This window comes from Notolepis coatsorum, assembly GCF_963971535.1.
Source record: "Notolepis coatsorum genome assembly, chromosome: 17".
In the NCBI taxonomy this organism is placed as follows: Eukaryota; Metazoa; Chordata; class Actinopteri; order Aulopiformes; family Paralepididae; genus Notolepis; species Notolepis coatsorum.
This window is the reverse complement of record NC_140181.1, coordinates 106,396,686-106,411,564: the sequence shown is the minus strand read 5'-3', so window position 1 is coordinate 106,411,564 and position 14,879 is coordinate 106,396,686. Positions and strand designations below refer to the sequence as shown.

The 14,879-nt window shown below is 42.6% G+C and overlaps 1 protein-coding gene across 1 annotated transcript in view; it reads right to left on the bottom strand.

Moving 5' to 3' along the window:
- Positions 1–14,519, bottom strand: part of nup210 (nucleoporin 210) — a gene marked incomplete at its 5' end in the record, with an annotated part of 214,458 nt that extends 199,939 nt beyond the window's left edge. The window contains one exon of the mRNA XM_084333618.1: positions 14,362–14,519. Within this exon, the coding sequence (XP_084189744.1) occupies positions 14,362–14,519 (158 nt within the window). The remainder of the gene's footprint in view (positions 1–14,361) is intronic.
- Positions 14,520–14,879: the final 360 nt, after the last annotated feature.

Below are 14,879 nucleotides of genomic sequence, written 5' to 3'. Positions count from 1 at the left end.
ATCGTCAGGCTTTTTTTTTTTTGCCAGGCCAAATATCACTTCAATCCTATTAAGTTAGTTCAAGTTAGTTATTCATTTATATGTGCTATTTATGAGGGCTAACTTGTTGCAAAATAATAATGATAATAATAATAGCCTCATTAACACTTTCAGCGCCACGCCTGGTTTTCCGTTTTACCGCTTGAATGCCACCATCGGTGCCAATGTTAACGTTAATATCGCCTAATCTATGTTTTAAATTATGGCTATGTGTCTAATCTGCCCATCGCATTATCAAAGACTATTTTCCAGTCAGTGCTGTGAAGGCAGATTGTTTTTTTATCGCGTCGTTGCCGTTTCAGAGCAGTTAGAAAAGCCCCCGTTTTGATATAAAAAACAGCTCATTCTGGAGCATTCTATGAAAATCGTCTTTTAGTGGAATATTCCACAACGTTGATATTCGTCTGCCTTTTTATGAATCGTTTTCAAATAAACGCTAGATGATCAATATTATACGTGCACGCACGCACATTACGGCCGCGCACTGATAATCGCTCCGTTGATTTCCTCACGGACTTTTACAGTGAAACCGAAAGAAGACATTTCACAAAACAGCTTATAACTTCATCAAACTTACTCTGATTATCCTACCACTGATAACATAGTCCTTACCTGACATCAGATGGTATCCAACTGGTATATTCCAATTCCTGATCACCATTCGAAAAAATCGATACGTGTATGGATCCAACGCGATACAGTAGAACTCCATGATCCGCGGGGATCTGAGGCTCCAGAATGAACTCTAGTAACCCCGGCTGGATCAGTGAACTGGAAAATGTGGAGTACCGGATTTTTTTCCCCATTCATTTTCATTGAGTCCATTCCAAAATCACTTATGTCATCTGGGAGACGACAGGGGGCGCTTTTTTCCACAGTGATCGCCGGCGCCCCTCGGCTATACTCGGGTAGGCTCGGGTGATGCAATAATTTTTCAGATCACAAAAAAAAAATAATAATAATTCCGAGAAATCTCGTGAGTGGCATGCAACCACCTATAAAAAAAACAGAGAAATCTCGTGAGTGGCACTCAAAGTGTTAAAATACTATTGTTGCTTCGGTTGTTTTCAGCGTTTTATGTGCATAATCTGTTATTTGGTTTGAAATGTTGGTTGAAATAAGTAGATTTTTCGTTTTTGTTTATTTATTAAGTTAATATAAAACCATATAGTCACATTTTAGAATACAATAGAATAGAATTTTAGAATACAACTAGAAACACTGTCCTGGCCGCCTGTAGCTGTTCCGCAACCGTTGCTATTTCCGGGGTAGGCCTGATTGGCCCCGACAGGCACGTGACCCGCCGCGGCCACGCCCCGCGGCAGCCCCAGCGGCAAGCGCGCTACTGCTGGAGTTCGCTTCGCCTTTCACATCGCTGCCGTTGGCGAAAGCAGGATGAGAGGCGAGAGCGTAGATTTCGCTGTGTATCATTTAATCATTTAACATTTGAAAGACATACATTGTTGTCATACAGAAGTACAGAATACTTTTATTATCCAAAATGCTTCTTACTGTTACACTGTTAGAGACTGTGCTAGACAAATGAATGACTAATTCGGTCAGAAAGCAGTAACACAACAGTTGCAATGTTGTGTTACTGCTGTTCTCGGCATAAGCCCCAATAAGACCGTCACCAGAGCTCAGCGATGCCGCTCGCGTGAGCATATTCTCCCCGCTATTTTATTTCATACAACAATGTATGCCTTTCAAATGTTAAATGATAAATGATTGCATGACTGCCGACTGCGGCGCGACGCTGTACATATGTCTCTATACTATTTTATTTCATACAACAATGTATGCCTTTCAAATGTTAAATGATAAATGATTGCATGACTGCCGACTGCGGCGCGATTATTATGACTGATGACTGCGATGTGAAAGGCGCCGCGAACTCCTTCCTAATGCTGCGGACGGCGTTGAAGGCGGAAAGCGCCTGTGAACCACAGCAGCCTCGTTGCCGCGTCCTGAGGCTGCCGCGGGGCGTGGCCGCGGCGGGTCACGTGCCTGTCGGGGCCAATCAGGCCTACCCCGGAAATAGCAACGGTTGCGGAACAGCTACAGGCGTCCTGGCCTGCTTCTAAGTTCAGTGGCCTGACAAAAAAAAAAAAAAAAAAAAAAATTGGATTTTTTTTTTTTTTATCATCTCACGGCCCTCCTGTGGCTCCTTTGGGTCGCGACCCCGACTTTGGGAACCACTGGACTAGAGCATACATACATTTGAGCCATCAAAGAAATGAAGCAAAAGTGGTTACCTGTGTTGAACTGGTTTATTTTTTAGAAAAAAAATATATATAGTGGATTACTATTACGACTACTACCACTGCCAATACTACTGATAAATCCCTATTGGCAAACTTTATATAAAAAAAAAAATAATAATAATAATTATAAAAAAAAAAAAAAATTATTTTTTACATATTTTTTTTGGTTCATTATACAACTGTGGCGGGCCGCCACAGTCTAGGTAATTAATGGGAAACCCTGTGATATACTATTTTTATTTTTATGTGTATGTATGTATGTATGTATGTATGTATATATATATACTTTTTTTTTTTTTTTTTTATATATATTTGTCTTTTTTCCCCCTCCATTTTCCTCCGATTTTCTCCCATCCCAATGTTAGTCGTATGCCAATTCCCAGTCCCTTCCTGGTCGCTGCGCTTTACCCCCCACAGTCAGATCATTTTTGGGAGAGTGGAGGCTACCACGTGCTTCCTCCGACACACGTCCAGCCAATCACCGCTTCTTTTCACCTGGCAGCGCGGATTCTCATTGAGAGGGCGTAGCGTGTGGGAGGATCACACTATCCCCCTCACGTCCAATCCGCGCTTAGCAGGCGACCCGACCGAACTGTAGGAGTCGCTGTTTACAACGACCCGGACCCACCCCGCCAGCTTCTCCCACCCTCTGATACAGCCAATTGTATCAGTGCAGACGGCCAGCCAAGCTGGTAACAACCCCGGAGCTGTGAGCTGGATTCGAACAGGCGAACCAAGCTCACAGCTCCGGGGCTGGTGACGAACGCAATCTCCGCTCGACCACCTAACCGCCTATATATATACTTTTGAGATAACTGTGTTGTGCGACCAACTAGTGTTTGTTTGTCTTCTTGTTTACTTTTTCTTTTTCTCAGTTTAATCTTGTTATCTGTTCTATGTGGACAATGACAATACAATAATGCATATACTTTGACTTGTATGTCCTCAGAAAATTATAATAAACAAAAAAGTGAACAAAAATAAGAGTATATTTAACAGCACGGGCTAGTGTGTATTTGAGTCCATGGTTTCAAATGCACTCGCCGGGGTTAAATTCATAATTTACCATCCCTCGCCAGCCCTATTTAACATGGAGAAAGTCCCCTTCTTTGCAGGGCTATAGCTTTTTAAATTGTATTGCTAAATTGACATTATTAGGGCCCATTCAAAGTCCTATATCTATTGTTCAGGGTGTAGCAACGTTATACTTTTTCATTCACATATTCATACTAAAATACGTTCTAAAGTATAAGTATGTTTTTATCGTTTTCTGCAGCTTTCTCCAGGACGTGATTTATAGCCCTAAATGCATTATATTGATGATTGTATACAGTTAGCAATCGGCGCGAGATAAAAAATGTCAACTGCACGTACTTCTAGAAGTTACTACGTATGATCTGATGTTGACCGGATGGGCGGGGGGTCGTTTATAATTCCGTGGGCAATGTTATATCATTCATCTAGTGTGGGTTATATGATCATTAGAGCAGTTAGTATAGAAGACATTAAAAAATAACGCTGAAACTAGGGCTGGGCGATATAACGATAATGATAAATATCGCGATATATTTTAATAATCGATAACGAATATCGAAATTAAAAAAAAATCGTTTTTTTTTTTTTTTGTGACCTGCAACAGGGCAGTTTTAAAACCAGAGACAGTGGACAGACTTGTCTTTCTTGCAACTTAAAGTAATGGCTTTGCTTGTCCAAATGACAATACTGACCAAATTGAGATTTATTTTTCTCTTGTCCATTTATTTTGTTTGCTTTCTAATTTAAAATACAGTTTGAAACCGTCTGTACACAGTAGGCTATGTGTGCTAGCAGAACTAGACTCCAGTCACAAGTCACGGTGCACATGTGCGGTGGTTTGTCCACCAAAAAAGCGCCAAAAGATAGAAAATAAACTAGCAGAGCCAGAACTGTTCAACTCCCCTGGAGGCCTGTTACTGTTCCGCAACTGTAAGTTACTTCCGGGGTAGGCCTGATTGGCCGCGACAGGCACGTGACAGGCACGGCCACGCCCCGCGGCAGCCTCAGGACGCGCAACTTTCTCTGCCGCGCGGCATGCTCCGCGGCAGCATTATGTAGATTATGTAGCAGTAATACGCCCTTTTTCACTATCCAGAAATAGCTCAATTGGCAGCGCTGCATTGGTGTGGATCCTACCGTCCGTTGCTGGCAAGTTAGATTCCCTTCAATTTTTTTATTTTTTTTTAACGTGCATTCGTTCGCCGTTAAGTTTAGGCATGTTAACTTTAAGCATTGTTTCGGAGTTGGTTAAGGTTAGGCATTGTTTCGGAGTTGGTTATGGTTAGAAAGGTTAAGTTTAGGCGCTGTTAAGGAGCTGGTTAAGGTTAGAGTTTGTCTTAGAGAATGGCAATATTCTTTCGGAGTTGGTTATGCCTTATGGTTAAGGTTAGGCATGGTTAAGGTTAAGGTTAAGGTTAAGGTTAGGCATAGTTTCGGAGTTGCTTAAGGTTAAAGGGTTAAGTTTAGGCGCTGTTAAGGAGCTGGTTAAGGTTAGAGTTTGTCTTAGAGAATGGCAATAGACAGCCTATTTCCGCGCGACAGCTCTCAGCAGCCTCGTTGCGCGTCCTGAGGCTGCCGCGGGGCGTGGCCGCGCCTGTCACGTGCCTGTCGGGGCCAATCAGGCCTACCCAGGAAGTAACTTACAGTTGCGGAACAGTAACAGGCCCCCTGGAGCCACAGCCAGCAGAGAAGCCGGTTTACTTTCGCTTTTAAACCAGCTGCAGCCTGAGAACTGGAGTGTGAGGGGATGTAACACTAAAGATGGCGGCAACGACAAAGAATTGCTGCAAAATAAATATACATCTGTTGTTTAAAAAAATTAAAAATAAAAATCGATAATTATCGATAGAGAAATATGATAACATTATCATATCGTTATGGCGATATGATTTTTTTCCATATCGCCCAGCCCTAGCTGAAACTCACCGTAGCTTCCTCTCGCCGTTGGGAGATGAGCGTGGAACAGAATTTTTTCTATTATGGGATGTAGAAATACCCGATCCATTTCCAGGTTGTATAATAGTATATACGTCCAAATCATGTTGTTTATCGAGTTATTGGCAACGGATCGCTATCCATTGTGTCGAGATCGAGTCCCGGGACCTATAGCGAGTGATCGGACCAAATTGAAATGAGCACCAGCTTCCACTTCCTGTTTCTTCCCTGGGCGATCAGGCCGATCGGCCACCAGATGGCGCTCTTGAACCGTTAGAGAGTTGATAGGGGCTCACCAGTACATCTCATGTCTCCGGGGGAGAAATATGATTTCGATCACAGATTTTTTAAATATTGATATCAAAGACGCTGTCCAGCGTCAACGGCAGAATGAGCATGGAGGGGAATGACGTGTTTCAGCGTCAACGGCGATTAAGGGGTTAAAGGAACACACCAACATTATGGGAAATGCTCTCACCGTCTTCTCCAGTCAGACAAGAAGAGAGATACAATTTCCTCTGTGCGTTCAGTAGAAAGCTATCCGACCGCAAGCTAGCACAAATTAATGGAAGCGGCGGAGAGTAGCTTGCAGGCGGACAGCTTTCTACTGAACACACAGAGAGGAAATTGGTATCCCTCTTCTTGTGAGACTCTGGAGAATACGGTGAGTGCATTTCCCATGTCGGTGTGTTCGGTGTTCCTTTAAAGAATCTATATAGTCCTACACTGTGATTTTTGTAGATATTACCATGAATAATATCTCAATACCTGCCATTGTGTATCAATACAATATTGACCTCTCAAATGCCGCCCTCTTTTCTTGATCCTCCAATCACAACTGTTGCTTCCTGTCCGACAGGAATTGTGGTTTTACGACACGATGCCATTTCTATATTATTATTTCCACGCCCAATTCGAAAATTAGGTTAAAAAAAGAAAAACCCTAACCAGATTAGAATGACTGTGATCAAAACCAGCGTCCAGAGGCTTGAGGCATGAAAGCCATAAAACCATACAAGCCTGTTCACACTAATTATCATTCATAATAACCAACTCACATGAGAGGCTTCCTTTCTGGCCCCTGGAGGAATTAAACATGTTATGCACTCAGTAATACAATGTGTAATCTGTATGATTTCATTATATGTGTTCCTGTTTCCGGTTTTAAATGTTGGGGGGGGGGTCAGAGGAATGTTTCCGATTTTAAAATGTAGTCTGCCTGCCAAATAAAACTGATTAGGAGGAACCTCTGGACTAGTCTGTAAAACGTTCTAATGTCTGTGATGCCTGGGGGTTCATTTTTCACAGGATACATGTGTAAAAAGAGCAGATATGGTCATATATATATATATATATGTATGTATGTATATATATATATATATATATATATATATATATATATATATATATATATATATATATATATATATATATATTCTTATTGGAGACTGGAACACGGATATGCAACGAAAAGATGCACCCGTCTTCAAGTCATTCAGTAGGTTTTGTGATCTGCACGGCCTCAGCCAGCTAATCACCCAACCCACACGTGTATGTGAATCAACTCAGACTACCATTGACCTCATTCTGACCTCCGACAAGTCCAAGATCTCCAATAAAGGGGTTATAGCATGCGGGTTAAGTGATCATTATATGATATTCTGTACCCGCAAAAAACTAAAACAAAAGGCTGGCTGCCACAAAACAGTCACATCTAGAGACCTCAAAACCTACTCTAGCGAGGCCTTCAACCTTGAACTGGAGAGTCTGGACTGGTCAGATGAACTCAATCCCAATGGTACACTGGTTGAAGAAACATGGCTTGGCTTCAAAACCAAATTCTCAACAATACTAAACGACATGGCCCCCCTAAGAACCACCAGGGTAAAAAATCACGCTGAGCCGTGGATGCACTCCGAAATACTGGCCGCTATGAAAACCAGAGACAAAAAATGCTCTGAGTTTCGTAAAAGTCAGTCAAAGCTTACTAAAAGCACGAGCAGTGAACTCCAAGCCCACGTGACTGAACTCAAACTAGAAAGAAACAGACTAAGAAACGACGTAAACTCCATGATCAAAACTGCAAAAAAGAATTTCATCAATGACAAAACTGAGGAAAACAAAAACAAACCACATGAACTTTGGAAATTACTCAATAATCAACTAGGATGCAGTAAAAAACTCAAAACCAGATTCTCAAACATAAACATAAAACGGACAACACGCTCATCACAGACAAGCTGGATGTAGCCAATTACTTAAACATTTTCTTCACAAACATAGCCACAACACTGGTAAACAAACTACCCTCCCACTCAGGGCGTTATGGGGTAGAACACATAGTAGCTTACTACAAAAACCTAGGGGTCCGCAAGGACGACTTCAAGCTGGAAATGGTAACAACAGATGAGGTACTCAATAAACTGAGCGCCCTCCAACCTAACAAGGCCACTGGCCATGACAACATCCCCTCCAAATTCCTCAGAGACTCAGCAGCCGCCATCACCCCAATCATCACACACATAATAAACCTCTCCATAAAACAGGGACACGTCCCCAAGGACTTCAAAATTGCGAGGGTGACCCCTCTTCACAAAAAGGGCAGCAAATTAGACCCAGGCAACTACCGCCTTGTTTCTATTCTCACCTCCATCTCGAAAGTCATGGAAAAAATTGTCTATGAACAGGTCGAAAAGTACCTAGCGGAAAAAAATCGAATCTACGAATTCCAATCTGGCTTCAGAACATCCCACTCCACTGACACATGCCTTCTCTATTTGAATGACCACATCAAACAAGAGGTGGACGCAGGCAAATACTGCGGCATGGTCATGCTGGACCTACAAAAGGCCTTTGACACGGTCAATCACTCCATTCTGATTGACAAGCTAAAAGCAATTGGTTTTGATAGTCTATCAGTGAGCTGGATGCAATCCTACCTTGAGCGGAGGGAACAGATGGTGGAGGTAAACGGTACCCTATCCCCCCCCCCCCCCCTCACAGTGAGCTGTGGTGTTCCACAAGGAAGCATACTAGGACCGCTACTGTTCCTAATTTATGCAAATGACATGTCGTCAGCTTGTGTTGTGACTGCTGGTCTCTGACAAGAACAAGTTACAGGTTGAAAAAACCCTCAGCTCGGAACTAGGCAGAATCTGCATATGGCTCGCTGATAACAAACTATCATTACACATGGGCAAAACAGTCCATTCTCTTCGGTTCAAATAACAAACTCAGCAAGACCGACGGCTTCTCAGTTACAGTGGGTGACAATATTGTCACAAGGAAAGATGAAATTACCTACCTGGGTTCCATCCTAGAGGCTAATCTCTCCTGTGACAAAATGGCATCCAATGTAATAAAAAAAGTCAACCAAACGAACTCGATTCTTGTACCGGATCTCCTCTCTGGTAAACAAGAATACCCTGAAGACTCTGGCAGGAGCACTCATTCAGGGGTACTACGACTATGCTTGCACCTCATGGTACCAAAGCACCTCAAAGGCGCTAAAAACAAAATTACAAACATCTCAAAACAAACTGGTCAGACTACTGCTTGACCTTACTCCTAGAACCCACCTCACCCCTGCCCACTTTGACAACCTAGGATGTAGAGCTGCCGCGATAACCGCATTACCGCGGTATCGCTGTTGCATCACGCTCACCGCAGAGTTAGGCTGAATACCGCGTCACCGCTGTTTTTTATCATAATAATAAAGTTGGCTTGCGGCTTGCGGCTCTGCAGATATACCCTACTCGGTTCCAAGCGACCCTATTGGTCCAGCCTGGCTCTGCGGCTCTGCAGATACCCCCTACTCGACGCGTCACACTTTGTAGCCTCTGAACGAAAACAGAACGCCGCGCCGCCATCTTTACTGCCTCGCTAAGGATGCATTTCATTCAGGATTTGTTTGCGACAGAACCAAGTGCAATAAACTAAAAAGAATGGATTCACTGTGTATTCTGCCTTATTTATTGATGAAACAAAACCGACATCAACCCAATTTACCACCGAGCGGAGAGTTTAGTGTCACAACAAGATCGCTGATGTGTTAAGTTTGTTGTTGTTATTACTACAGTCAGCCGATATACACGAGAGAGGTAACGTTAAACCCGGGTTTGCTTGGTAGAATACACAATGAGAGGTAACGTTAGCGTTGGCAGAATAGACGCAACGAGAGTCTGGTTAATGTTGTTATTGATTGATTGATTGAAACTGTGTTAAACTCTGGCTTGCTGCAAGCCCTCGGACATCTATGCCCACGGAGCTTTCAGTGTACACAAGCGAGCGGCGGCGGCCCCGCCTGCATCCCCATTCCCCACACGGAGACAAACGGAGTAGTAGTACCTGGCTGCAGTGGAAAAGGAACAAAGTACCAGGTGCCTAAAGCGGGTCGAGTCGAGTAGGTACTATGCAGTGGAAAAGCGCCATTAGACTAGAGGCAGGCTATAAGAGTAGACTACCAAAAAAAATAAAAATGCATTCAAACTTTTTTGTGCGCACTGTGCGGTAATTACCGCGGCGGTAGGAAATATTTCGCAAATTCGTGCGGTAAGGAAAATATCAATACCGCGGCAGCTCTACTAGGATGGCTTAGAGTAGACGACAGAGTACAGCAACTTGCAATGGGCCTGGTCTACAAGATACACTACACGACCAAGGTACCCATGTACATGTCAAAATACTTCCCAAAGGTCAGTGAATACCACGATCACAACACCAGAGGGAGCTCCACAAATCATGTTAAACCCAGATTCGGCTCAAATAATGGACTAAACACGTTTCGCAATTATGCCACATCAATGTGGAACGCCCTACCCAAAGCTGTAAAGGAATGTGGATCACTACCCACTTTCAAAACCTCTCTCAAGGGACACCTACGGGAGACTGCAATTCAACACTGGCCCCTGTAAATATCCTAACCCAACCCCCTCCAATGTACAGTCATTTACCTAGTATGGTTGTCAATAGTCCAATGTACAATTTTGTTTGTTTGTACAGTGTCTCCTCCCCCCCCCCCCCTCAATGTACAGTTTTGCTTGTTTATACAGTGTGTCTCCCCCCCCAACCACCTCCAATGTAAATTACCCAGTATGGTTGTCAATATCCCAATGTACCCAACCCCCCCCCACCCAACCTCCTCCAATGTACAGTTTCTACGTCAAATGTATATACTCCCTTTTCTTGACTCCTTCTGTATCACAAACAGTACTGTATTTGCAAATCTGGTATGTCATAAATGTATAGATGTAGCAGCGTTTCCGTTAGCCGGTAATTACCGGTATTTGACCGGCAAAATATGTTGAAGTCCGAATATTTAAATCTCTCCGGTCATAATGTCCGGTGAAAATAATTTCTCTAAGCACAATTTTATTATTTGAATTGTATTAAAATAGGCTAAAATTAAATAGCCTATGCGATGAACGAAACAATCATTACATTTGCTTCACTCTGATAAAGCGCGGATGGCGCCGCTCGGATGTGAATCTTTTTTTCTTTCTTTTTTTGAGCCTGCCTGGCCACCATAACGACAAACAGGTATACGAGCGAGAGAGAGAGATGGCCAAACAAGCTAAGCTTAACAAATATTTCATGAAACCAAGCACAAGCAGGTCTAATAATAATGACAACGAAGATGAGTCTTCTGAACTTGAAGTCACAGAGACCGCTGATGCCGTGGTGAAAGAAAACAGAAACAGAAATGTCGAGCGTTCAGGCCCGAGTGGAAAGTTTAATTCTCCTGGCTGAGGTGCGACATTATATCCACATTTTCCAGTTCACTGATCCAGCCGGGGTTACCACAGTTCATTCTGGAACCTCAGATCCCCGCTGATCATGGAGTTCTACAGTATCGCGTTGGATCCATACACGTATCGATTTTTTCGAATGGTGATCAGGAATTGGAATATACCAGTTGGATACCATCTGATGTCAGGTAAGGACTCTATGTTATCAGTGTTAGGATAATCAGAGTAAGTTTGATGAAGTTATAAGCTGTTTTGTGAAATGTCTTCTTTCGGTTTCACTGTAAAAGTCCGTGAGGAAATCAACGGAGCGATTATCCGTGCGCGGCCCGAATGTGCTTGCGTGCACGTATAATATTCATCATCTAGCGTTTATTTGAAAACGATTCATAAAAAGGCCGACGAATATCAACGTTGTGGAATATTCCACTAAAAGACGATTTTCATAGAATGCTCTAGAATGAGCTGTTTTTTATCTGAAAACGGGGGCTTTTCTAAATGCTCTGAAAGAGACACATAGCCATAATTTAAAACATAGATTAGGAGCGATTATCCGTGCGCGGCCCGAATGTGCTTGCGTGCACGTATAATATTCATCATCTAGCGTTTATTTGAAAACGATTCATAAAAAGGCCGACGAATATCAACGTTGTGGAATATTCCACTAAAAGACGATTTTCATAGAATGCTCTAGAATGAGCCGTTTTTTATCTGAAAACGGGGGCTTTTCTAAATGCTCTGAAAGAGACAAATAGCCATAATTTAAAACATAGATTAGGCGATATTAACGTTAACATTGGCGCCGATGGTGGCATTCAGCCGGTAAAAAGGAAAACCAGGCTGACCGGAATTTCTCGAATATGTCCGGGGATAGAAATCTTGCAGGACACCCAGACCGGCACGAATATGTTCTAACGGAAACGCTGAGATGTAGCAGTACTGACTATCTGTATGTCATGTATGTCATATATGTCCTGATGAATTGAAAATGGGGGACCCTGATGTAAACAAGACGAAAGTCTTTCTCTGGTCTGCATCCCCTTAACAATTGTGTGTATTGAGCTGTACTGTATTGTACCCATTCTGCAATCTGTTAACACTTTGGGTGCCATGGGTTAAATTCATTATCAACCGTAGGTTGCCGGCTCTATTTGTCTATAGAGAAAGTCCCCTTCTTTGCAGGGCTATAACTTTTTAAATTCTATTGCTACATTGCCATTATTAGGGCTAGGCCTGCCGCGATAAGCAATAAATCGATTAATTGCCGCGATAATTAAAATGAATGCAATGATTTTGACGGGCGCGATTAATTGCTATTTGCGCGTTTGTTTTAATGAGGCGGAACCAGTGCAGTCTCTCTCCGTGTGGGTTGGCCGCTGGCGTTACTACAGAGCACAGCACGGGAGCTCCGTGGGGCAGTAGCAACGCCACATATAGCTTAATACATTTCTCAATAGTGTTGCTCCTTTTAACCAAGTAGCGTTATTTGTAGTGTAACGTTAGAATAACACAGAATAACGTTAATACAATTACATGCATCATTGTTTACAATGAACGGGTGGGGCTAGTCAAAGCACTGGAGACGGGGACAAGTTAAACATGAATTAATTTATTATAACGGGTCGTTTTCGAGTCGTGCTGCAGTGCCTACGCACCACAGCTATTCTATTATATACTGCTTTGACGCTTCCTCCTCATCGTTGATTGCCTGTAGTAGCTGCATCTAACGTTAGTAGCTAACGTTAAAACTAAAAAACACAACCGGACGAGACAAGTTGTCGGCTAGGATAATCACAACAATACTTCCGGTCCGGTCGGTGGGCTTCAAAATAAAAGTCTTAAACCGGAAAAGACGGAGCGGTGGGCTTCAAAATAAAAGTTTTGGGAAATAAATTTCTCAAAAAAATTCTCTAACCGGTCGCAATAATATCGCTTATCGCGATATTTTCGGGGGCAATTAATCGCCCAGCAAAATGTGTTATCGTGGCAGGCCTAATTAGGGCCCATTCAAAGTCCTATATGTATTGTTCATTGTGTAGCAACGTTAAACTTTTTCATTCACATATTCATAGTAAAGTATGGTCTAATGTATAAGTATGTTTTCATCTCTTTCTGCAGCTTTCTCCAGAACGTGATCTATAGCCCCAAATACATTATATTGATTGATGATGCAATAGTTTTATGGCAATCAGCGCGATATAAAAAATTCCAACTAGACGTACTTCTAGAAGTTACTACACGTCATCTGATGTTGACCGGATGGGGTAGGGGGCGTTTATAATTCCGTGGGCAGCGTTATACCAATCATCTAATGTGGGTCAAATGTTGATAATAGCAGTTAGTATCGAAGACGGTAATTTTACACGCTAAAACTCACCCCAGTCTCCGCGCGCCGTTGGGCGATCATTGTAGAGTCGAAATTTTACCATTATGGGATGTCGATTTACCCGGTCCATCTCCAGCTTGTATAATGGTATATACGTCCAAATCATGTTGTTTATCGAGTTATTGGCAATCGATCGCTATGTAGTGTGTCGAGATCGAGTCCCGGGACCTATAGCGAGTGCCCGGAAGTAATATGGCAGACCAGCACAACCTCTACTGCACTTCCTGTTAAGCGATTGCGCCGATCGGCCACCAGATGGCGCTCCTGAACCGCCAGAGAGCTCAGTGGGTCCTCCTGGTGGATCTCAGGCCAGCGGAGGGGAAATATGAATCCGATCCCAGATTTTTGAAATATTGATATTAAAGACGCTGTAAAGCGTCCTCGGCAACTTGAGCATGGCCGGGAATGACGCTTTTAAGCGTTTTCCGGCAGTCAAAGTGTTAATAAAGTTTTCAATCAATCAATCAATCAATCAATATTCACCAATCTGCATGCTTACTATATATTCATTTATACTAATTTAATTTCAAAAAGCATTTCTGTTAATAGTTTGGTTATCGTTACATGTTGTTATTTATTTTATGTTTTAAGTTACAGGTATTTACCAGGCTAGTAGGCTACATGTTTATTTTGCTCCCAATCAATCTGTATGTGTGTATCCCTAATGATAGTTTCTAAATTTTTACCTCAATGAAGGTCTGCAAAATTATAATTTTTTTAATCTCAAAAAAAGTGTGGCAGAGACCAAAAATGAACTTGAATGCTGAACTGACTTGTACTGTATGCCTGCCTGGCCTTACATGCCCCTTGAAACATGACACCTCAAGGTCTAGTTCAGAGACAGACTGCAGACAGACTGCTTCCTGTCCAAACACACACACACACACACACACACACACACACACACACACACACAGAGAGAGAGAGAGAGAGAGACAGATGTTAACGGTGCACTTACCATCTATAACAACCTTCAGTCGCCTCCAATGTGAAGCTTATTCTTGTACTTCTGGCCAGTGGCAGCAACACTTTGGGAATATTCAATTTCGAGGCATGGGTGACGTCATGAATAACTGATATTAATAATAATAACAGCCCTACTAATATCGATGCCATTTCCGTTTCATGGGACTGCAGCAAATATTGTGCAGATCAAACAAAAAGGGGGAAAAAGTTAAGCTGGATAAATCAAAGTGTGGCTCAAAATAGCCCACAATTCTCAATGTCAACTTTATTATCCGTTCTAACTTCCTTAGTAGTACACCGGTGAGTTATAGACACGAGGTTGACATGACTTTATATGATAACATTATTATTATTTATGACTGAATCAACGTCGCTGCTGGAGCCACGCTGTGTTGATACTTAGCTACTTTCGGTTTATGACAGCAGCAGTAACGGAAAGCCGCCGTTATTATCTCTTCTAAATGAAGCCCTGGCTCCGGTTTCTTCCCGGCTGCTGGCGCAAAACAGAAC